Below are 24857 nucleotides of genomic sequence, written 5' to 3' on the forward strand. Positions count from 1 at the left end.
TGTGATGAAAAAGATCAACGTCAGTAAACTGAGGAACATCAACACAGCAGCTTCACTAGTAGAAGATCTTGACAACCAACTCTCAGAGCTGCAATTAGAGGAAAACGTTGAGAGGAACTGGGAACGCTTCCGAAATATTGTGCACTTTTCTGCACTAAAGGTTCTTGGACCCTCACACAGGAAACAGCAGGACTGGTTTGATGAAAACGATGAAGAGATCAAGGCTTTACTTGCTGAAAAGCACCGCCTTCACCGTGCTCATCAGAACGACCCGTCATCAACAGCTAAGAAAAATGCCTTCAACAACATTCGCAGGACCGTACAGAGCAAGCTTCGTAAGATGCAGGACTCCTGGTTGAGTGCCAAAGCAGATGAAATCCAGAAGCTTGCTGATAGAAACGATGCCAAACGGTTCTACGAAGCCCTTAAATCCTTGTACGGACCTCGGCCTTCAGGGAGTTCCCCTCTACTGGACTTAGATGGCGTAACTCTCATTACTGAGAAGACTCTGATCTTACAGCGTTGGGCTGAGCATTTCCAATCCGTACTGAACCGCCCATCTTCCATCAATAATGAGGCGATTGACAGAATGCCCCAGGCAGATATTAATTACAGCCTGGACGTTCCACCATCAGAGACTGAAATCCTACAGGCCATCAGTCAGCTGTCTAGTGGCAAGGCCTCAGGATCTGATGCGATTCCAGTGGAAATCTATAAGGATGGTGGTGCAATGCTTGTTGACAAACTCACTCAGCTGTTCCAGTCCTTCTGGAATCAAGGGTCCATTCCTCAGGAATTGAAAGACACGTCCATCGTACACCTCTACAAGAGGAAAGGAAATTGAAAAGTCTGTGATAATCATAGAGGAATATCACTGCTTTCTAGCGCAGGCAAGATCCTTGCACGAGTGTTGCTGAATCACCTGATTGACCACCTGGAACAGGGTTTACTACCCGAGACACAGTGTGGTTTCCGCAAAGAGCGTGGCACTGTGGACATGATCTTCGCAGTTCGTCAGCTCCAAGAGAAGTGTCAAGAGCAGAATCGTGAACTGTATACCATCTTCGTGGATCTTACCAAGGCTTTTGACACTGTCAGTCGCGAAGGTCTGTGGCGCATCATGTCGAAGTTTGGGTGTCCTGACAGATTCATCCTGATGGTACGTCAGTTCCATGACGGCATGACGGCTCGTGTTCTGGACGATGGAGAAGCTTCAGAGGCCTTTCCCGTCACAAACGGCGTCAAGCAAGGGTGTGTGTTGGCACCGACCCTGTTCAGCATAATGTTTTCAGCTATGCTGTCAGACGCCTTTCAGAACAGTTCCTTGGGAATCAGCCTGAGATACAGGACTGATGGGAAACTGGTCAACCTGCGAAGACTCCAGGCTGTCACCAAAGTAAAGGAGACTGTGCTAAGAGATCTTCTTTTTGCTGACGACTGTGCCCTGAATGCTGGATCAGAGCAGGAAATGCAAGCTAGCATGGATAAATTCGCAGCAGCATGCGATAACTTCGGCCTCCTCATCAACATAAAGAAAACTGAAGTGATGCACCAGCCAGCTCCGAAAGCCCAACACCAAGAGCCCACCATCATAGTGAAGGGACAAAAGCTGCAAGCAGTGGACCAATTTACATACCTTGGCAGCACCCTTTCTCGCGCAGTGACAATTGACATCGAGGTCAACTGCAGAATCGCTAAGGCAAGTTCTGCATTTGGCAGACTGTTGACCAACGTGTGGGACCGCCGTGGAATAAGCCTTGCTACAAAGTTTAAAGTCTACCAAGCAGTAGTGCTAACTACCCTGATGTATGCCAGTGAGACCTTGACTGTATACAGGAGGCACGCTAGGCAACTGAACCACTTCCACATGACTTGCCTCCGCAGACTTCTGAGGATCCGGTGGCAGGATAAGGTGCCAGATACAGAAGTCCTCTCCAGAGCAGGCCTGCCATCAATTTATACTCTGCTTATGAAAGCCCAGACACGCTGGGCAGGCCATGTTGTAAGGATGCCAGACCACCGCATCCCCAAACAGCTCTTTTATGGTGAGCTGTCTCTAGGAAAGCGATTGCACGGGGGACAAAAGAAGCGATATAAAGACACGCTGAAAGCCTCTCTTAAGTCCCTGGATATTGACATCACCTCCTGGGAAACTCTGGCACAAGACCGATCGACATGGCGTACGCTGATCCATCAAGGCTGCCAGACATCTGAAGCCAGAAGGATAACTATTGCTCAAGAGAAGCGAGCACTCCGTAAAGCCAGAGCTGTAAATGTAGTAACAGTGGTGCCCACACATGTCTGCCCGACATGTGGCAGAACATTTCGTGCCCGTATTGGCCTTATCAGCCACCTGCGGACGCACTGTGGACAGCTCACAACCTGCTAGATGTCAAGGTCTTCTTCGAAAATGATGGACGAACATCATCATGTCTGGTAAACCTATTGTCTAGGATACCCAAGTCTAAAATTACCTATCACACTGCTTTTTATGCAGACATCTGCAATATAAAAAACCAAATGACATTTTGGTAGTAGGTTAAGCCTAGAATATTAATAAAGGAATAATATAGGCTAGACTGAAGTCTAAACAAATAGGGAGTAGGAAATAACTTGAGTAAAACCCAGTCATTTTCACTAGAATGGGACTCAGGTCGAGTGTTTAGAACAGAGGATGGGAAGTTCAGATTTCTGCATTGTTTCCAGTTCCACCACTGAGATCTCATCTGATATTCCTTAAATTACTTAATTTCTCTGTGCCTCGCCAGAGGTGGACTTACTCTGTCAGTAACAGTGATACCTACTGCATACTAATGTTGTGTAACCCTTCTGCTCCTCTGAGCTGGCAGCAACAAGGGCCGGGTTCAGTATCCAGGGGTTCCTTTTCAATAACACAATGCAAAACTGGCTTGAGCCCCCACCCAGTGACCTGGGACAATTACATACCATCCCCCCGGGCGCCTCTAGGAGGCAATACTTCCCCTCTCGCAAGCACAGAGTCCGAGTGTAGCAAAATCCTCTTAATAAAGGAGGGAAACAATGCGGCATCACGTTGGAGAGACACCACAAACAGGACTATACACAAACCATAAGCAAAAAAACCCACCTCCAAGTACATTTGGCAATGTCCTTTCCCCCTTAGGGTCTTAAGTCCAATCACCCCAAAGTCCAACAACCCAAAAGTCTGTGTCCCTGGTCAGTGCCACCCCAGAGTTCAAAAGTTTATCTGCAGAGTTTCCCCCGCCCAGCCTGGGTGGAAATGGGGGGGGCACACACACAGGGTGTTAAGGGGCACCTTATGTGGGCCAGGGCCAACTGCTCCGCCTCTCCATGGAGTTCTGCTGCAGCCTTCACCACGACTGGCTCCACTCCACCAGCTGTGCCGCTCCTCCAGCCGACCCGTGAACCGTGTCAGCCGTCCCCGCAAACCGCTCCACACTGCTGCTCCAACATACTGCAGACTGCTCCGCTCTGCCAGCCGCTTAGCAATAGATCTTCAGGCTCCCCCACCAGTTAACACAGCACTCATGATCTCACCTCAGTAAGCTTAGCTCTTTTAGTGATTTCAGCTCTTAGTGGTTTCAGCTTGTAGTAGGGGAGCCCTGGTGCTGGTGCACCATTGGCCCAACGTGAATTCAGGTCAGCAGTCTCTAGATGGACTCCTAAAGGATTCAAAATTAGCTCTGCTCTTCAACAGGGGGGAGAGGAGGCTGTGCAATTGGTGTTCCAGGCCCCCAAAAGGGGCCTATGCCATCAGGCGCGCACACACGCACCCCACCTACCTGTCCCCTACCTCTCTCAATTCACTTGGTTTTGGAACCCATGTCCCTTGTCCAGCAAGTACTATTTAATGTAGGTTGAGTCATTTCTGTCATAAAGCAGTCTCATAGTTCCTCATTCACATAATTAAGGTGACAGCACTTTTTTTCCTTCCTGCCCCAATAACAAAGAAATTGGGGACCCCACAGCTGTGAAAATAACCATCCCAGGCTGCTGTGTGTTATGCTAAGTGGAGTGGGTTTACCAATGCAAATGCACATTCCTGAAATTCCTTTGCCCACTCCTCATAATTTACCACCAGATGTCAGGGCAGAGCTCATCCTGACTCTGCTTACAGTTGTGATGATAATTAATGTTTGCAAATTACTTTGGATCCTTGGACCAGAAGTGGCAGTGTGTGTGTGTGTGAAGTGCATGGTCTCAGTGTCCCTTGTGCTGTATGCATGCTTATCTTCCAGCTATGTGACAGAGGAGTCAAGGCACAGCCAGCTATGCCATATATACCAACAGCTAGCAAGTCTGTTGTCCTGGCAGCTTGCAGGAGACGCAGAACTGGCCTGAGACACGCCTAAATAGCGCTCTTGGAGTCTCACTTGTCAAACAGAGTGATTGATGGGGCTAGCCTAGGAGTGGCTTTTTAATAGGCAAAGCTAAGAAGGGTGGAGCCCTCTTAGACATAAGAGGCAGGGGATTCTCACGGGGACGGGGCAGTTGGATCATGGTAGGAAATGGAGAAGACAGAAGAGAGGGACTGGAAAAAACTAGTGCGGGCCCAGATGGTTCTCACAGTTCCTGCAGCAACAGGACAGGAGCAGCGAGGGTACCACGATGACCTCTCCTGGCAGCCCTGCCATTTACCCCTGTTGCGAGAGAGGCATTGACACCCGCCGGGTACCACAGCAGGGCGCAGGCCCGCGCAGTGCAAGCGGCTCTGGGGTCCGCACTCAGCGGCTCCCACCCTTCACGTGGGGTCAGGGGCGGCCGCTCCCCGCAGTCAGACCTCCCGGGCCCGAGTTAGCGCCACCCCCGGGAGGACAGTCACCGCCCGGCGCTTGGGGGGGCGCCCTGAGGGCCAGCGGCTCCTCCCTTCTCACGAGCGGGGCGGGACGGATGGGGGGATTCCCCCCGCCGGGGCGCTCCCGGCCAGCTCGGCAGTGACCCCGCTCGGCTGTGCCAGGCGATGCCCCCGCCCCGGGTGCGTTAATAAATGGTGTGGGGAGGGTGTGACGCTTCCCCCCCCCCCCCAGCTGCGGGCCGGGCAGAGAGAAGCTCCGCCCCTGCCAGGGGTGGGCGGAGCTTCCCATCTCAGCCTCGCCGGCCGGCCGGCTCGGGCGCCATTTTGAGAGGCTCTTTGTGTGTCGGGGCTGCGAGAGACACACGGTGCTTGCCCGGGCAGCGCAGGGAGCGGGGCCTTGGCCGCTGTGACTGGCCCTTCCCCGGGAGCGCGCGGCGCAACCGGGCCTGAGCGGTGAGTGGGGCTGCCCCCCTGCCCCCACTTCTCACTTACCCCCTTTGTTCCCCCTCGGCAGTGACTGAGGGGGATCCCCTCCTTCGGCTCCGCTGGGGGCGCAGGCACGCCCCGCACCGCCTCTGACAGCAGCAGCCGGGAGACCCCTGCTTGGATCCGAAGTCGCTCCGGTCTGGATCCCCGCGCCTGGGGCGGGACCACTGAAACTGGTCGGGGGAGCGGGGTCCTGCGAGTAAGCAAAAAAAAAACAAACCCCGAGGAGCCTTGGCCCGGCTGTCCTATGGCTGCTCTACATGGGAGCCACAGATTGTATGGGATGCTGCCTCTTCTGTCCCGTTCCCCCACCTATTTGCACTGAGCAGTCGCTGGTCGAGGTGTGATGTGATGTCTCTTGTCGTTTATTGGCGGGGGAGGGAGTGAATGTTTAAATAGTAACCTGTTTTCCTAGCTTTTACTCTCTACCCTACGGACCTCGGAGCACAAACAGCGCCCCTGGATATGCCCCTGTCGCTTGTTCCCTGTATTAACGCAGCTTTTTTAGTGAACTAGATGATTTATTAGAAAATGGTACAAAGATGCTTACTGTTCTTCTCCGTCTGCTGAGTGGATTACTATGCTATCGCCACAGTGCTCCTAGTTTGGTTTATTCAGAGAGTGGAAGTAGCGCTACACTGATGATGCCTTATGCACAGCTGCTAGAGGGCATGTATTCCCTCCTTTCTCCTGGTTCTTTTCTCCTGAGAAGTATTACAGCTGTTCTGCTCTTTCCTCAAGATGTTTGGTCAGAAATGGGAGAGTAGTTTAATGAACTGATGTGATCCCACTCATTCTGTACTGTTCTAGCTGGGAAGTGTTGTGTAGTTGAGAAGCATAGACACTTGGCTTGCCTCCAGCAGTACACTCAAGAAAATTAAGGTGAATCAACTAAAGGTGTGAAGTGAACGTGTATAAATTAAAATCTTTCACTCAGGAGCAAAGTAAGTGTTGGCAGTATTTTAATTTAAGGAGGATTAAGTTACAATGAACACATGCTGCCAGCTGGATATGCATGGCTCTGCTAATCAACTGCGTGGCACTTGAACCTCTCCTGGGCGGCCACCCAAACACACAGTTTACAGGGAACACAGGGTAGCACCTACACGTGCAACAGAGATCAAGGTGCTATTGTGCTAGGCGCTGTATAGCAGGGCTTTGGAGCTGTGCTCCGGCTCTGCTCCAGCTCCAGGCAAAAACCTGCAGCTCCACTGCTCCGGAGCTGTTCCGCGCTCCAGCTCCGGGCTCTGCTCCAAAGCCCTGCTGTATAGATACATAGTAAGAGAGAGTCCCTGTCCTGAAGAGCTTACAGTCAAAAATACACAAGACAGAAGAAGAATGGGGGGGGGGGGAGTATTAACCTCTTTTTACAAATGGGGACCTGAAGCATCGAAAGAAAAAATGATTTTCCCAAGGTCACACATGAAGTCTCTGGCAGAGCTGAGTTGAATCCAGGTCTCTTGAATCTTTTCCCCTAGCCTTATCCACAAGCTATCCTTTGTCTATTTCTCAGTTGTATATTATTTGTAGTTATTTCACTGAAATACAATAAATATATTTTAAACTCACAAACCAAAGTGAATTTATATTGCATTTACAATCTTAAATTGTAATTTTAAAATGTATTTTGAGTATAGTCTAAACTGGCACTCTTTAGGGGCCTCACTATACCTCAGTAAAATGGTACATCATTAGTTATTCCTGTTGCCATTTTAGGATGACTCAAGTTTCTATTTCTTTAAATTTGATGCTTTAGTCATTTTCTGGTGTATACTGTTGCCTACGTATGTATTTTATAGTGGTCTTTGATTCAGTAAAAAGAATGAGGAGTACTTGTGGCACCTTAGAGACTAGCGAATTTATTTGGGCATAAGCTTTTGTGGGCTAAAACCCACTTCATCAGATGCATGGAGTGGAAAATACAGTGGGAAGATATATACAGAGAACATGAAAAAATGGGGGTTGCCATACCAACTCTAACAAGACTAATCAGTTATGGTGGGCTATCATCAGCAGGAGAAAAAAACTTTTATAGTGATAATCAGGATGGCCCATTTCAAACAGTTGACAAGAAGGCGTGAATAACAGTAGGGGAAAAATTAGCATGGGAAAATAGGTTTTAGTTTGTGTAATGACCCATCCACTCCCAGTCTTTGTTCAAGCCTAATTTAACGGTGTCCAGTTTGGAAATTAATTCCAGTTCTGCAGTTTCTCGTTGGAGTCTGTTTTTGAAGTTCTTTTGTTGAAGAATTGCGACTTTTAGGTCTGTAATTGAGTGTCCAGGGAGGTTGAAGTGTTAAATTTGTTAGTCTCTAAGGTGCCACAAGTACTCCTCGTTCTTTTTGCTGATACAGACTAACACAGCTACCACTCTGAAACAGGGCTTTGGAGCTGTGCTCTGGCTCCGCTCCAGCTCCAGGCAAAAACCTGCAGCTCCACTGCTCCGGAGCTGCTCCACACTCCAGCTCTGGGCTCCGCTCCAAAGCCCTGCTCTGAAACCTTTGATTCAATAGAATGTATTGATGTGTCTGAGCCTGAATGTCAATCTCAGGACAGAAAATCTAGAAAAGGATTTGAAATTTAAAAAAAATCTCTGCTAACCTGGTTACGTGTCCAACTGTAAGCAGCCATGTGACTAAGTTCATTTGGCAACAGCAGTCTGCTATCATTGTCTGCACAGTTTCCCTAGTGTCCCACTAGCTGTGGGACATTTTCCAGAGACATACTACAGACGCCCCCTGGGTTATGCAAACCCGACTTACGCAAATCTGCACTTATGGAAAATTCCATAAGCTAGAAATAAGAGGGTTGGGGTTTTTTTGGCGTAATTGTCGGGTATACATTTCTGACTTACGCAAAATTCAAGTTATGCAAGGCGTTCCAGAATGGAACGCTTGCGTAAGTCGGGGAGCGTCTGTATAAAGACATGAAGCAGTGTGTATAAATAAAACTCCACTAACTTAAATGTTGTCAGTTCCTTCTTGCTTTCTATTTTGTCTTTCCTCTCCTGTTTTTTTCTTCTTCCATTGGCCAACCGCCTCTCCCTGGTCACGTAGATGGCCATTTTTGCCAGGGCGAGGAGGAGGTTGACCAGGAGGTCCCGTGACTTCGTGGGGCCACGGATAGGGAGTGCATGGAGAAGCAGGTGGGGGGGGAAAGTGCAGCCAGAAACGCAAGAGGATACTAGTGAGGAGCCGGTATAGGGGCTGCAGCCTGGCGCACTCTACGTAAACGTGCGTCAGGGTCTCCCTCACGCCGCGTAAGGGGCAGGTGTCTGGGACAGGGGTAAACCGCGCCAAGGACATGCCCGTGCTCACGGCCCCATGGAGGAGCCGCCAACTGATGTCCCCGATGGGCCTCGGGAGCAGGGTTGAGTACAGGCTGGCCCACTGGGGCTCCTCACCCTCCAGAGGTGGCAAGAGGTCCTGCCACTTGGTGTCGGGGTGGGACACGAGGGTGAGAAAGTGAAGGGTGTGGAGCACGAGCGCATAGACCTGCTTCCTTGGCGTGGTTTGGAAACGGACCGGCTGCAGATCGTGCAGCCGGCTGGCAGAGAAGGGGTGGGGGGGGGCGGTCGGGTCCACGGGGCAGGGGCCCGATGAAGAGGTCCGGAGGGCTCGGGGTAGGGGGTGGGCGGGGCGTGCCCTCACGCAGGACCCGGTCGAGATAGGCCCGAGCAGCGGGCGGCAAAGCGGCCTTCACCTCCTGTAGTATGAGCCGGGGAGTACAAGGTCTGGAGAGCCCCATCCGCCGAGCGAGCGTCAGGGGATCCAGCCAGTCTCCCCGGTCGTAGTCCAGGAGGTCTCCGACCCTGGTGGCTTCCGGCAGGACCAACCTCTGGCGCACCGCGGGGGACTCCTCCACCTGCACACGGAGCTGGGGGTTGTGTAGCAGGGGCTCCGCGAGGAGATCTGCCCCCTCGGTGGCCGCCACGGACCTGGTCGCGGAGAACCGCTTCCAGGTCCGGAGGAGGTCCTGGTAGAAGACCGGCAGCCCGGAGAGGTCTCGCGGAAGGCCCCTCTGGTCGAGATAAAGGAGCTGCCGGTCGTATCGGAGCCCTCGGAAGCGGCGCAGGAAGGCGTGCGCCAGGGCTCTCCATGCCGGACTACCCGCACCATAAAGGAGCCTCTGCAGTGCCTGGAGGCGGAAGACGTGGACCTGAGTGTGCAGGCACTTCAGGCCCTGCCCTCCCTCCTCCAGGGGCAGGTGGAGCACCCCTGCAGGGACCCAGTGCAGTCCTGGCCAAAAGAACTCCAGAACCACCCTCCGGAGGTCGGTCAGGAACACCGGGGCCAGGACCAGGGTGTTGAGCCGGTACCAGAGCATGGACAGGACCAGTTGATTGAGCACCAGTGCCCTCCCTCGGAGGGAAAGGCACCGGAGGAGTCCTGTCCATTTCCGGAGCCGCTCCGCCACCCTGCCCTGCAAACCTTGCCAGTTCTCCGGCGGAGAGGGATGCGTGGCAGAAAGGTAAACGCCGAGCTAGAGCAGCGGACCCGCGCTCCATCGGAGGGCCTGAAGCGCGGGTGGGAGGGAGCTCGCCTGCCACCCGTCCCCGACCACCAGGCCAGAGCTCTTGACCCAGTTGACCCGGGCGGAGGAGGCTGCCAAGTACACGGCCTGGCAGGCCTCCACCCGCACCAAGTCGCCCGGGTCCTGGACCACGAGGAGCACATCGTCGGTGTACGCCGACAGGACCAGCCGTTAGCATGGGGCGGGCTTTGCCCGCCCCGTTTCCTGGAAACCCAATAGATACTTCAATTTGCTTCTTTGTAATGAAGAAGGAAGAGCCTAGACCAGTGGTTCTCAAACTTTTGTACTGGTGACCCCTTTCACACAGCAAGCCTCTGAGTGCCCCCCCCTATAAATTAAGAACATAAATTAAATATTTAACATTATTATAAATGCTGGAGGCAAAGTGTGGTTTGGTAGTGGAGGCTGAAAGCTTGCGATCTCCCCCTCCCCACATGTAATAACCTTGTGACTCCCTGCGGGGTCATGACCCCCAGTTTGAGAACCCCTGGCCTAGACAACTGCAAAAGCACTTGGAAACCAGGAAGAAGAGCCAGGACAACATAAACTGCCTGCTGGCTGTGCATCACCAGTGGTCAACAGAATACAATTGGAAATTACTGGTTTAAAGGCACAGTGATGGCAGAATAGTAAGGCTGTCAATCTATTAAAAAAATTAATTGTGTTTAATCGCGCAATTAATCACACTTTTAAACAATAATAGAATACATTCAAATATTTTTGGATGTTTTCTACATTTTCAAATATATTGATTTCAATTACAACACAATACAAAGTGTACAGTGCTCACTTTATATTTATTTTTTATTACAAGTATTTCCACTGTAAAAAAAAATACTATTTTTCAATTCACTTAATACAAGTACTGTAGTGCAATCTCATCATGAAAGTTGAACTTACAGATGTAGAATTATGTACACAAATGCATTCAAACATAAAACAGTGTAAAATTTTAGCACCTGCAAGTCCACTCAGTCCTACTTCTTGTTCAGCCAATCGCTCAGACAGACAAGTTTGTTTATATTTGCAGGAGATAATACTGCCAGCTTCTTGCTTACAGTGTCACCTAAAAGTGAGAACAGGCATTCTCATGGCACTGTTGTAACTGGCGTTGCAAGATATTTACGTGCCAGATGCACTAAAGATTCATATGTCCCTTCATGCTTCAACCACCATTCCAGGGGACATGCATCCATGCTGATGATGGGTTCTGCTCGATGACAATCCAAAGCAGTGCGGACCGACGCATGTTCATTTTCATTATGTGAGTCAGATAACACCAGCAGAAGATTGATTTTCTTTGTTGGTGGTTCGGGTTCTGTAGTTTCCACATTAGGGTGTTGCTCTTTTAAGACTTCTGAAAGCATGCTCCACACCTTGTCACGCTCAGATTTTTGGAAGGCACTTCAGATTCCTAAACCTTGGGTGCAGTGCTATAGCCATCTTTAGAAATCTCACATTGGTACCACTTTTGCATTTTGTCAAATGTGCAGTGAAAGTGTTCTTAAAACAAACAATGTGCTGGGTCATCATCCAAGACTACTATAACATGAAACAGAACAGGGGACCTACAATTCTCCCCCAAGGAATTCAATTACAAATTTAATTGAGGCATTTTTTTAACGAGCATCATTAATATGGAACCATATCCTCTGGAATAGTGGCCGAAGCATAAAGGGGCATGAATGTTTAGCATATCTGGCATGTAAATACCTTGCTACAAAGGTGCCATGCAAATGCCTGTTTTCACTTTCTAGTGACATTATCTCCTTTAAATGTATACAAACTTGTTTGTCTTAGCGATTGGCTAAACAAGAAGTAGGACTGAGTGGACTTGTAGACTCCGAAGTTTTACATTATTTTGTTTTTGAGTGCAGTAGCAGGTTTTTATGTAACAGAAAAAAAATGTACATTTGTAAGTTGCACTTTAACGACAGAGATTGCACTACAGTACTTGTATGTGGTGAATTGAAAAATACTATTTTTGTTTATCATTTTTACAGTGCAAATATTTGTAATAAAAATAATGTACACTTTGATTTCAGTTACAACACAATACAATATATATGAAAATGTAGAAAAAACAACCAAAATATTTAATAAATTTCAATTGGTATTCTATTGTTTAACTGTGATTAATCACGATTAATTTTTTTTTTAGTTAATTGCGTATGTTAACTGCGATTAGTTGACAGCCCTACAGAATAGGACAATACAACATGGAAAACCAGAATTGGGAGCAATCATTGTAGCCAGACCAATATATAGAATTAGAAATTTCTTGAAGGGGAGTAATCCATCACTAACTATGCAATTGCCTTTTCAGCATGTTTTGCTAGGCTGAGGCTTTTTGAAATACCAGCCCTTTATTAATGGGACCTCCAGGATGATGAATGCCTTTTTTATTTTTAAAATGGAGGAGGATACAGAGACGCCAATGGATCAGACTGACTCTCCTACTGAAAGTGGTGATATGATAGAAACCAAAAGCAAGTGAGTGTCTACAGTTAAAATAATAAATTAAAGTAACTAAAGAAATGTACCTTTTCCAGTAATAGTTCTTCTTTTTGGGGGGCCCTGTGTGTGGAATATCACCTTTTACAGGGATGATGGGTTGATTTCCATATTAAGCTTGCTTTTTAAATTCATCTAATAAAGTAACTAGCACAGGCATTGATTTCTTTATAAGGGTTTGCATATAAGTCTAAAAGATCCGTGTGTATGGTTTGCTGAGATGTATATTCAGGTATATTGCTGTATTTTCACTTTAACTAGATTGACAATTTACTAAAAAAACAATCAGGATGCATATTCTGTTTAAAATAAAATGAAAACACCAAAAATTTAAAGTGTAATTCTTCTGTAGATTAGACTACTTTTTTAGAATAGTTCGAGAAACCATTTTTATCTAAAAGTACTTGATTTAGTGAATTTATATTAATCTAAGATTCTTATATTAAAAAAAAACTGGTCAGATACTTATATTAAGAACTTCTGTGCACTGTATAACATTAGCTGCTTACTTTACTTTTTGCTTTTCTCTGATATGTTTGAATATGCCATATGTTTTCAAATTTTATCTTATTTTCTATGTCCCTTTTCAATTGTGGCTGCCTTCCTGGTGGTTGCCCACTTCCAATCTGGCCCTAAAATTTCTTTCTAGTATCTTGAAAGTTACATTAACTTCTGGTAGACTCTAAATTAGTCCATTTGGTGTTCTCCATTTTTTCCTAAATTTGAGAACTAATACATGGAGTAGAAAACGCTGGTATCCTTTTTCTTGTGGTATGACGTTTATTCAAAAATGATGTTTTGGCAGTCCCTTAAATGTGTTTGCAACTTCCTGATTTTTGTAGCATATTTCTCATATTTATTCTCATGATTGTTATATATAAAGTAGTGGTGTCTAAACTAAAAAATTGAAAAAGGTCATGGTATAAATGTGAAGCAAAATTTGCCCCAGAGCAGAGCTTTATGTGACCCCCTCTACTAAAGTGAATTTCACTGACTGAAAATGAAAATTTCTGTCTGTAGGTAACTCATGTTCCCCTGAATATTCATGTGCAGTAGCTCTCATCATGACTGTTCTAATCTGAGGCAAATGTAGAAGTGTAATAAATGTTGTTCAACATATACTCAATTAGGGCCTAATCCAAAGCCCACGGAAGTCATTGGGTGTTTTTCCATTGATATTAGTCAGCTTTGGATCATGCCCATGCAGCAACAGGATTACAATCAAAGAAGAATGCGTGGTTTAAAAAAAGTAGAATGCAAGTTAAAAAATGTAAACTAATAGGCAATGTGCAGTGTGTCTGCGGGCAGTTTATCTGGAACAGTTAATGGAGATGTAGTAATTTAGTTATCAGAGCAAAGGTAATTGCCTTCATTTGTTTCCTACCTTTACATTCAGGGGACCAAGAGGTCAGGGCAGAGGAAGAGGTGGCAGAGATTTTGGAAACAAGGGACAACTTTCATATGTCAGAGGGAAAATGCGAGGCAAAACACTTAATGGCATTGGGCCCATGAGGTAATACTTGTCAGACTAATAATTTTTTATTGCATTGTTGACTTTCTCAAGAAGGGGCATCTTATGATATGTTACAGATTGATCCACCTAAGGTAAACATTGAATTTTACAAATAAAATGGAATGCTTTCAAAGACAATGATGAATGGTTGGGATAGCCTTGAAATCTATTGTTGAAGTTAAGGGTGACTTTATATACGTTAATCTGTATTTTCATAAATGAAGCTTTCAGCTGTGAACTTCTTAAAGACATACTTACTTTTGAAATTAATGTCTTTTTGATCTTGTGTGACAGATAACATGTCTATAACAGTACAACACTTAAATACTTGTGGCACTTTGAATGTGGATGTATTGGCTGTCATACTTACAGATGTGTTAACAATTATACCAGGATAGTAGCACAAGGTGTGTATATAAGTCATATATACTTACTTAATGTAGTAATGAAATAGGCATGTTTAGAAATACAAATTTCATTAAAGGACATGGAAACTGCTTATTCTTTCTCTTTCATTGCAGTCCCACAGCTTGAAAAGTTAAATAGTACAATTGTCCCTCTTATGTCTCCATGGGCAAATTTACTAAAAGCAATTCTTCATTAAGGAGACTCAAACTGTATAAACTTCTGTGTGTGGTAGAAAGTGAACATAAAAGCACAAATGCATCTCAGATGCTGCAGTTCTGTCTGATGTGGGAGTGAATCGGAGCGGGGACCTGCTGATCTCTGTGGTGGGGAGATTGTTGTAAAAGACACTATTCTCACTGGAGGAATTTCCCCTAAAGACAGTTTTGCAGAACAGTGGCTCACAAAACCAAAACCATGGGGTCTTGCAGCTAAAAAGATACGGGCACCTGCTCTCGCTCTCACAAAAAAAAAAAAAAAAAGGAAGACAGTATTATTGTCAAAATATTATTACATTCATTTCCCAGATTTGAAAATTCAGTCATGGGTTAAATGACTTGCCCAAAGGCACAGAGGTGATCTGTTGAAGAGCTGAGATTAAAACTCAAGGATCTTTTCTCCCAGCCCTCTTGCACTAACCACTCAGTACAACATACTTCTTCCAAGCATCACCTGTAAAGTGGGGATGCCAGGAAGATGCAAGGAAGAGCACCCTCAATTGCCAGTGGTGAAGGTGAGAAGGAAGGAAAAAGGAGAATATCCCTAACATCTACAAAAGGAAAATCTCACCCAGGCATAAAGCCATTGTAGATTTGGAAAAAAACAACAGAGCCAAGAGTCTTACCATAAAGAGGGATTGCAGAGCAACAATAGCATCTTGCTGCAGTGTTTTGCAGTGGAGGGCAGAGCAGGAGGGGTCATCTTTTTCTCTTCATGACCCTCTTATTAACTGTCCAGTGTCCCAGCAGCCAACCCAGGAGTCTGTTGCAGGGACCATGATTACCCAATCAAAGCCCTCTTTCAGGTCCCTTTGGTTGAGTGATGCAACAAGGCAGCACAGCAGGTGGGATCTGCCCTTCGGGTCTCACTCCACAATCCCACTTTAACTGGGAAGGCCAGCATGCCTTACAGAATATGGAGGCTCCTTATTTTTTGTCTTCCCTTGTGACCCTACTGTGACGCATTTCCTTCCCAGGGTGCCACCTGGAACTGTTGCGTACTGACTTACCAACCTGGGCTCTCTTTACACTGTACTGCTGTGACAGGCCCTCAACCCCCTCCAGCACACGTACAGGTAGGGACACACCCAGCTGCAGCTACACACAGATGCTGAGATTAGCTCTGCATGGGAAGACTTAGCTAAGGCACTTCCCAGTTCCTCAGGCACACACCCCTTCTGGAGTGTAAACCCAAAATTATACAGTCTTGCGCTGCACAGGGAATTGTACAGTGTAAGCTCATGAAATTTGCCCCCTTTCAATGTGGAGGAAGATATGCAACAGCTTTCTGCCCCCCCCCCCCTCCCCTGTTATGATTTCCACACACTGGTTTTAGAGAAAACAAAAACAAGTTTATTAACTACAAAAGATATATTTTAAGTGATTATAAGGGATAGCAAAAAGATCAAAGCAGATTACCTAGCAAATAAACAAAACGCAATCTAAGCTTAATATACTAAAGAGATTGGGGGAGGAATAGCTCAGTGGTTTGAGCATTGGCCTGCTAAACCCAGGGTTGTGAGTTCAGTCCTTGAGGGCACCACTTAGGGATCTGGGGCAAAATCAGTACTTGGTCCCGCCTAATGAAGGCAGGGGGCTGGACTCAATGACCTTTCAGGGTCCCTTCCAGTTCTATGAGATAGGTATATCTCCATATATATAAAAAAGGCTCCCCAGTGGGAGATTAGAATCTTCTAAGACCTCTTGTTTTCCCTAATGGCCCTTTCCAGCCAGCCATCAAGACTGATTGCATTCTGTCTAGTGGGCGTTCCCCAGGTGTAAACACATTTGCAATAGATGCATAGACAATATTCCTAATTTCAGATACCAAAATGATACATGTATACAAATAGGATAATCATACTCAGTGAATCATAACCTTTTCAATGATATCTTATATGACCTATCGCATAAAATACATAATAGTTATGCCATAATCATATAATAATATCATCACAATGAAGAATATGGGGCACAGGCCATTGCTTCTCATTTACCTCCACAGACAAATTTACTCTAAACAATTCTTCCTTATGGAACCAAGCTATGTAAATTTCTCTACATGGTTGTAAAGTTGTGCTTAACACAAAATCTTTTGGAAGTAGGAAAGGGCAGCTATAATGAATGTATCTTACAGTTGTCTATAGCATATAGTATGTAAGCACTAGTGAACTAGACTTGCATGAAAAAAGAACACTTATAATTGCTGGCCACTATAACCTATAGAAACACGAAGCAAAAAGGGTTAGTAAATGTCACCCCAAAATGAGAAGCAGAAATTGGAACCAGTAACCTATTCAACCATATGTTGCTTTAACAAAAGAAAAAACAAATTTAAAAAACTACAAACACTTAACTTCAATAGCTCCATAGAAAACGGGTAACATTACATGTAACTTCCCTTGAACAATATGGTAAGAAGCTGGTGAGAGACTCCTTGCAAATAGCTGATTGTTTAAAGATTTCTATAAAAAAAACCTCTTTATTTTCATTATATTCATTTGGCATTCCATGCATCTCTATTTCAGTAAACGCAGTATAGTATTAGTAAGTAGTCATGTTTTTTCTTGCAACTTGGCAGTAGACATACATCTTTTGAATAATGTTCAATTTAGTCATCCCATCTTAAAAGATAGCTCAAGGAGCAGTCCCTACTATGGGTTTTTACAGTCTTCACTTTATATTATTGCATCATTATAACTGTACAATGAAATAAATACAACTTAACTTTCAGATCTGTACTGAAAACAAGTGTCTTTCCAGACATGGGATAGGAAGAATGCATCCATATCCTGACCCCCGAGGCAGAAGAGGAGGCAGAGGGGGGCCACCTTTTTTACCACCCCCACCCATGAGAGGAATGATGAGAGATTCTTTCTCATTTCTACCACCAAGGTTAGTTTTGAGAACATTGATAGAAAGGTGTTTTTTTAAAAATGGTGGATGTCTAGTGCTGTAGTCCTGTTTCTCTAATGAGAAATTGGTTCACATAGGAAGAAACCCTGAGTGTTTGTTTTTTGAGGCAATATGAGATTGTTTGATTGGACTTGTCTGTGCAGGCATGGACTTCCTCCACCACCACCAGGACCAATGAGCTTCAGAGGCAGGCCACCTCACCCCAGAGCCAGAGGGATGCTGCAGATGCCAAGAGGTCGATTCCCTCCGCCAAGAGGGTAAGAATGTTTCTTTTGTTTTGTCTTTTTTTAAATTAATTTTATTTGAAACCTAAAATTGCAGTAATTTTAAAGCTGTCTCTTGCAAGTATTAAAATCAAGGGCTATATCCTATGTAAACATTTCAGATTCCATTGTTGTAGTAATTTTAACTGCTGTGGAAGACTTTTAAGTATGCATGAGATTGCTAAGAACAAAATAAGTTTAAATCCAAATTGTAATATAGTGTTGTAACTCTTTTGTTATTTTAAAATAGTTATCTTGAGGGGAAAAAAACAATTATGATTTTATCCTTTTACACAGCTTTCCCAATGGACCCGGTATACCATCCCGTCCGCCACCTGGACGGAGCCAGAGATGGCCTGGACCGCCAGGTGGCAGACACTATTAAAGAGGCTTATTCTTTAAATTGTATAGCAGGGCGCTTTCTTGTTATCTTAAAACTATTTGAAATGGCTGGACTAAGAACTGCCTATAAAATGTTAAAGATGGCAAAGAATATTAATTGAACTTAGACAACTAATATTTTCCAGCAGCCCTCATGCACCAGTTGGCAAAAGCCATCTATTAAAAAACAATCTGTGACTCCTTGGACTTTTTTCAAGCATATCTTTTTTTAAGCCTAGGCTTTATGGACACTGACTCCTGCGCACTGAACGTAAAATGAAAAACACGTCTGTTACAATAGGTCAAGCCTTCATTTAATATACAGAACTCTGATTGCTTTTGACAGTTGTGTGCAGCTTTTTTTAGTGTAGAACGTGAATTTGTTTTAATGCTATGATTTTGTGTGTATAAACATGAACTTTTTTTAAGGGTTTGAAATCACTTACAAATTTTATAACAGTAAATGCAGCCAACTGCTTAATATTTGGGAAGAGTATACTGTACTACATTTTGAAGTGTTACCTGTAGAACCCTGCACATCCGCGGGAATCTGCTTTCTATCCACGGATATCCACAGACCATTTTTGCTGCTCGCAGCTCGGATGCGGATACAAATTTTGTATCTGCACAGGGATCTGCGGCACAGTCACCGGAATGGAAAGGCTGTCACCCAGCCTGCAGGCTCCAGCTCGCGCTCTAAATCACGCAGCAGTGGGCTGGGCATTCTGGGAGTTGTAGTTTATCTCCTCCCTCTGAGCAAGCTGGGGACTACAACTCCCAGAAGGGAGTAAGCCAAGTGCCATTTTGAAGGTGTGGTTGTTCTTTAAATGAGCAGGTGGCAATAACTGTGCATTCGAGCCTCCGCAACTGCGTAGGGGTGTCCGAGCCCCCCATGGGGAGGGCGGTGCTGCATAGAAGGGCCCAGAATTGTAGCCTTCCTGCCAGGAGTGGGGAGCAGAGCAGGAGGGCTCTGGGGAGAAGTCAGGGGGTGAGGGGTCAGGGAGTGAAGGGTGGTTGAGGGTTGGGGCTTGACACAGACCTGTGTCCCTGCTGCACAGTGACCTGTGGAGCTGTTTAGAGCCCTGCAAATCCATGGATATCCACAGACAATTTTTGTGAATTGGATGCGGATACACCTTTTGTATCCATGCAGGGCTCTAGTTACACTAAATGTAATGGTTAAACAGAAATTTGTGAATGTTAATTTCGAAAAGTGTCAGTAGTTCATGAATGAACTTAAAAAACAACTGTGGACTGGTTTTAATTTTATGATAATTGTTCTTTATACACAGCTTGACCTCATTGTTTAAATGTCCAGTTGTGTAAGTAACTATAATTTCTAAACAAAGTGTGTAACTGAACACTTGACCAATTGTATAGTACAACTGGTGTATGCATTTGCATTACCTGTAGGATAAAATAAAGTTAAAATGTCAGTTACTTCAAACTATGCTAACACACAGTATTGTTAAAAATCATAATTGTTCATACTGTTAAACGTATGGATGGCTGTATAATCACCCTAAGAGTTAATTTAACTTCTGTTAATGTGAAAAAAAATAGATTTCAAAATAGTGAAACCTGTAATTTTATGTTGCTTGTTACTGTTGAAATTATAGAGGTAATTGTAATACTTTGAAACAGTGCTGTTTAACTTCAAGAATGATCACAGTCTGTAAATTATTTTAATCCTTAAAACGTGCTGTGTTCTTTTGTGCTGAGGGCTGAATTCAATTTTTTTTAGCAGTTTGGTGCAGGTGGGCTTTTTAACTTAAGCAATCCCTTCACTGGGTCCAAAGCCTGCAAGCAAAATATAATATATGAAGAAAACAATAAATTGAGGTATGAGTGCAAAAATAGGTGGGTATTTTCCACTTTACACCTGGCTTCCAGTAAATCATGATAAAAATTCTTGAAGTACAATATTTTATTAGTAAATTTATAGCTGGTTTATAGCAATTCTGATTCTCAATGTACTTAATTTTTCCTGAAAGCTAATATTTACCTTTCACGTTTTATTCTTGAGATCAGAATATTTATACTATATTTAATATTCAGAGTTGCATATTGGGGCATGGGTTTATTAAACATTAGTCATTTTGGCCAGAATCTTTACTATTAAGTAAAGCTTTTTGTGCATGTTTTGTTTTATTTTCTTTTGTATACATATTTTATAAAACATAGTGTTAACCTCTACCTTACTCTGCTAAGTGACTCGATAGGTTTTAAATCTAATTCTGTTTGTAGTATGGTGAAAAAATATGCTATTATTATCTTCTAAAGGGTAACATAGTCACCCTTTGAGGCCAGTTGTAGATGGTATGCAGACCTTCTGGAGAGCCTACAACAAGCCTTATCTGAGGTGAGAACATTTTTAAAACTTCTTTTTATCATCCACAATTTCTCTGTCATTTACAGACTAAAAAAATTAGGCAAATTTTTCTAACAAATGTACATGTGTTTAGTAACTAGGTTAGCCAAGAGAAAATGTGGTGAGAACTTTAGTATTAAAGCTTCTGTTCTTTATCTTGTGTTGCAGCATATGCCAAACAATAGTTTTGGAGTCAGTTACTATAATGTCCTTCGTTTGTTCTAGTTGTAATTTCTAAATTTAGAAACTATTTCACTTGTTTTTGCTATTGAGACCTATATTTTGAACTCTTTGGAATTTTTGCTATGGGGAAACTATGAATGGCAGAGCTGAAATTCAAGCTGGAAGTTCTGTTGAGTTCAAGGAGCAAAAGATTGGTATGTTCATTATGACTTAATTTCTTATACTGTAATTACTGAATATTGTAGAAGCACTTAGGTTTTCTGCAAAGTACTACCAAACTTTTTAGGAAAGAAGTATGAATACTGTACATTAGAATACAGAATAGAATGCCAGTGATGACTTATAGTTCTCAGTATGTGTAAAAATAGGTAGTGTCTCTTTATTTTAAAACTGATATTCAGTGGGAAAGTTTTCCTGTCATCTACATTTTTGTTTAAAAAAATAAATTAAACTTTAAAACATTATTTTATTGTGATCCAAAAGACAGCATTTACACAGGCTGTCTGAGAGATACTGTCCTGAAGTAGTAATTATTAACACCAAGTGTATATAAAAATAAACAGTAGAGTATGCATACTAAAACAATCAGCTTGATTGATGACTTACAAAACTGCATATTCTTGCTATCAGTGTCCTGTTTCTAGTGCACCAGCTGGAGAAAAACAAAATAAAAAACAAAACCCATCGGGTCTTTTCAGATATAGTTCCAATATAGCAGTAAAATAAAATTAAATTGAGAGAAGGGATTCTTCCCCCCTCTCCCCCCAAAAAAATATAAAGGGGTTTTCAAACAGCAAGGAGGATTAGGCCTATCGTATGTCCATTTTCTTCTTTTAAAGTGTTTTGATGAGGACTTCTGAGGTTAACTTTTCAAACCCAGATATATTGCATGACTATTAGGATGGGATACATTAACAGACAAACCAAATTGGTTATACAGATTTGAATGAGAAGCAAGTGAAAAGACAACATTGTTTATAAAAGCCACTATGTAAATTCATACACTGTTTAGTGTACTAGGATTACCATAATCTTCTGAGATTTGTGCACTGACTACTTTGGCAGAAGATAGGTAAAAAGGTAAATTTTATCTTTCATTTTCTCTCTTCTTCTCCCCCCTTTTTATTTTGTAGAACTCAGCTTTCTTTGAAAAGTTTGTTATGGCAGTTTTTTTTGTCAGCAAAGCTAATCTTTCTGCTAATCTCTAATTTCTCAGCAGATGGACCATCACCGTTTGAAGGAGCATCTAGTCAAAATTATAAGTATCCTAAAGAACTCTCTCCACTAGTTTTGATAAACTCATTCAATAATGATGTAACTCTTTTGTAGTGCAGGGATTAACAACTTCCTCTATACAGAAAGGTGAGATGCTAGATTTTATTTTCCTGCAGCAGCTTGGGGGAAAAAACACCTTATTTTTAATAGGACTTATTAAAATGCTGTTCACAGTTTTCATTATTTCCAATTAGGAAGAGCTCGCTTTTCCAATATCTAAGAGTTTGAGAGTAATTAGTATGTAATTAAAAAAAAGTTTCAAAGAAGAAACTAACACAAAATCTGATGTGATAGGTGTCCTTATCACAAAGATATGAAATGTTGATTGCGTACTGTCAAATAATATTATATGATATTAGTTGGATAGATTCTTTATTCTTATTTTTAGAAGTTGCATTTTTTATTCTTCAATTTATTATTCTATCAAAGAATATTATTGAAATGCACCTAGCAAGTTGAGCACAGTAAGTGTAAAAAGTAAGTGTCTTTTTAAGGAAGCAAAAATAAAATTATCTTAATGCTGCCTTGTCTTTTTTTCCCTCCCTTTGCTGTATAGAAATATTGTACTCTGAAAAACAATGTAAGTGGGGAAGATTTGCATTCAGGAATCTGCTTTCAACCCTTTATGACTGAATGTTTTTTTCACTTGATTTAATAAACTAAAAGTTATTTATAAGAACCAGAACTCTTGTATGATGTTCCCTGAGGCTTTTACTGTGCATGTGATATCTGTAGTGTAGTCTTCCTTAGTTTTGGAGAAAGCAGATCAATATCAGTGGAAAGAGCATATAATGGGTTTGTTTACATGCCTATTTATGTCCTCTGTTGCTTTCAGGAGTATAGAGAATTTGTAATCTATACTAATATATCAAGGCTGATATATGCCTGGATGTTCGACAGAAAGATGAACCATCAGCCACCTCATAATATATCTTACAAACGGAACTAGGCAGAACATATTGGTTTGGGAAAGAAGGGGTAAAATAGGGTGACCAGATGTCCTGATTTTATAGGGGGACAGTCCCAATTTTGGGGGCTTTTTCTTACCCTCCACCCCCTGTCCTGATTTTTCATACTTGCTATCTGGTCGCCCTAGGATATACATGCAGTTCTTACTTGTATATCACTTAATACTCTGATACACTAGTATTAATGATTTTCATTTAGCTGCTAATCAGCCAGACCAACAGTCAAATACATATCCTTTCTAAAAGCCATTTTATGTGAATCGATGTTACGGGGTAGCCTACTGCTGACAGCCCTTTATTAGGTTTTGGTGAAGATAATGGAATTGAGCTGCATGAAGATGATGAAAGTTTCAATAAGTTACGAAATAATGGTGACTCACTGGTTAAGATATTTAAAAATCTGGCCCTCTCAGTCCTGTCTCCAGTTGGTGCACTAGAAACAGCAAAGTGTTTTAAAACAAAATTAGCCTTTTGCTGTGTCTCTCCAAAAGCTTATATGACTTTATTTGCTACTTCCAAATTAGATTGGTGAAATCTGAGTTTTAGGTCTCCAGACACAGTTCTCATTTTGTAAACACTTGCATTGTTGGAAATTTTAGATCAGTTGGTTGCTTAAGAACTGCTCTCCTCCCCACCCTCCAACAAATAACTTAAGCCTGTTTGTCATGGTGGGGATACATTCTTTAGGAGAGAGGGAAACATCTGTTCCCTGACCCGTACTTATTTGATCTATCTCCTGACACTGGTAGTCTGAGCCCCCTGAGCTTGTAGAATTCAGGGAGAGACTCAGAGGGGTAGGTGGTCAGTGTCAGCTGCTCTGCACAAATAGAGATTCTTTAGTTCCCTGGTAGAGCAGTTGTGAAACGAAATCTTTGAGGATCTTACAGGGTATCTAGAGGAGACTAAAGAAGTCCTCCATAGCAGCCAGAGGAAAAGGCCTGGCTGGAGCTACCTGCAGCAGAGGCAGGTGAGGGTTGAGATACAGGTACACTGGTGATGAAGTATAGGAATTTTTTCCTTTGATCATACTGAGGTGGGCCTGGAATGCTTGGCACGCCAGACGAACCTTCCTTAGCCCCCTTACATTGCTATGCAGCGATAGTTCTGCGTGGGACTATAGGCCTAGGGTTCTGATATTGCCCAGGTGCGCTCCCCAACTGAGCACCAAGGTGTCCGTGACCAGCAATAGCGTAGGTTGGGGTTTGCAAAGGGTACTCCCGCACAGACCACTTGTGGCCACAGCCATCAACGGAGAGACTCAAGAATGTGAGGGGGAAGGATAATCTGTCCAGTGGGTCCCTGCTGTGCATGTGCACCTGCACCAACCATGCCCGGAGAGGCCGACTGCGCAATCTGGAGTACTGGACCATGTATGTGCAAGCTGCTTCATGCAATTTCTCGTTGTCGTGGGGAATCAGCATAGGTTCTCGATGTCCCTGAGTGCTTGGAAGCGCTGCCCTGGCTTGTGTCAGTCCTATGAATTCTATTCTGTGTCGGGGCTAATGTGGATTTGGACAAGTTCAATATGAGGCCCAGCCTGAGGAAGGTGGCCTGAGCCACAGACACATGCTCTGCAGCCTGTGCTTGCAAGTTGGCCTTGATGAGCCAGTTGTGCAGGTATGGGAAAACTTGCACCTGACGTTTGCAGAGGAAGGCTGCCACGATCACCATATACTTCATGAATACCTTGGGGGCTGCCGAGAGCCCAAACAGGAGCACCCTGAACTGGTAGTGCTGGCCGCTGACCACCAAGTGAAGAAATTGTCTGTGGACCGGGATAATGGAGATATGAAAGTACAAGGGTGGTGTGCCAGTCCCCGGATCCAGGAAAGGAATGATGGAGGCCAGGGAGAGCATGCAAAACTTCTCTTTCTTCATGAATGTGTTGAGGTCTCACAGATCCAGGATAGGCCAGAGCCCACCCTTGGCCTTGGGGATGAGGAGGATTAGAACCTCTTGCCCCTGAACTCCTGAGGAACCTCCTCTATTGCCCCTAGAGCGAGGAGTGGTTGTACCTCCTGCAGAAGTTGTTTGTG

At 43.9% G+C, this 24857-nt stretch overlaps 1 protein-coding gene across 14 annotated transcripts; it reads left to right on the forward strand.

The window, feature by feature from the left end:
* Window positions 1-5005: 5005 nt before the first annotated feature.
* LOC120402281 (formin-like protein 20) lies at window positions 5006-22467 on the forward strand. Of its 14 annotated transcripts, XR_005597108.1 has the most exons (8): window positions 5006-5248; window positions 12141-12307; window positions 13725-13841; window positions 14136-14248; window positions 15442-15540; window positions 17228-17359; window positions 17524-20386; window positions 20564-22467. XR_005597108.1 is itself a non-coding variant. In XM_039532787.1 (6 exons), the coding sequence occupies exons 2-6, from the start codon at window positions 12252-12254 to the stop codon at window positions 18026-18028; spliced, it is 507 nt and encodes a 168-aa protein (XP_039388721.1). In that variant the 5' UTR covers window positions 5029-5248; window positions 12234-12251; the 3' UTR covers window positions 18029-22467. The 14 variants fall into 14 exon arrangements, 5 of the variants coding, with proteins under 5 accessions (XP_039388721.1, XP_039388719.1, XP_039388722.1 ...); XR_005597107.1 differs by having other exon boundaries at window positions 5050-5248; window positions 17199-17359; window positions 17524-22467; XR_005597102.1 differs by lacking the exons at window positions 14136-14248; window positions 15442-15540 and having other exon boundaries at window positions 5050-5248; window positions 17524-17637; window positions 17941-20386; window positions 21795-22467.
* Window positions 22468-24857: the final 2390 nt, after the last annotated feature.

The sequence above is a fragment of the Mauremys reevesii genome, linkage group 3 (assembly GCF_016161935.1).
Source record: "Mauremys reevesii isolate NIE-2019 linkage group 3, ASM1616193v1, whole genome shotgun sequence".
In the NCBI taxonomy this organism is placed as follows: Eukaryota; Metazoa; Chordata; order Testudines; family Geoemydidae; genus Mauremys; species Mauremys reevesii.

Coding starts and splice junctions, on each gene's coding strand:
- LOC120402281 (XM_039532785.1), top strand. CDS start 12,201: ATGATGAATGCCTTTTTTATTTTTAAAATGGAGGAGGATACAGAGACG. Junction 17,360..17,523: donor TTCTCATTTCTACCACCAAG/GTTAGTTTTGAG, acceptor TTGTCTGTGCAG/GCATGGACTTCCTCCACCAC. Junction 17,638..17,940: donor CGATTCCCTCCGCCAAGAGG/GTAAGAATGTTT, acceptor CCTTTTACACAG/CTTTCCCAATGGACCCGGTA.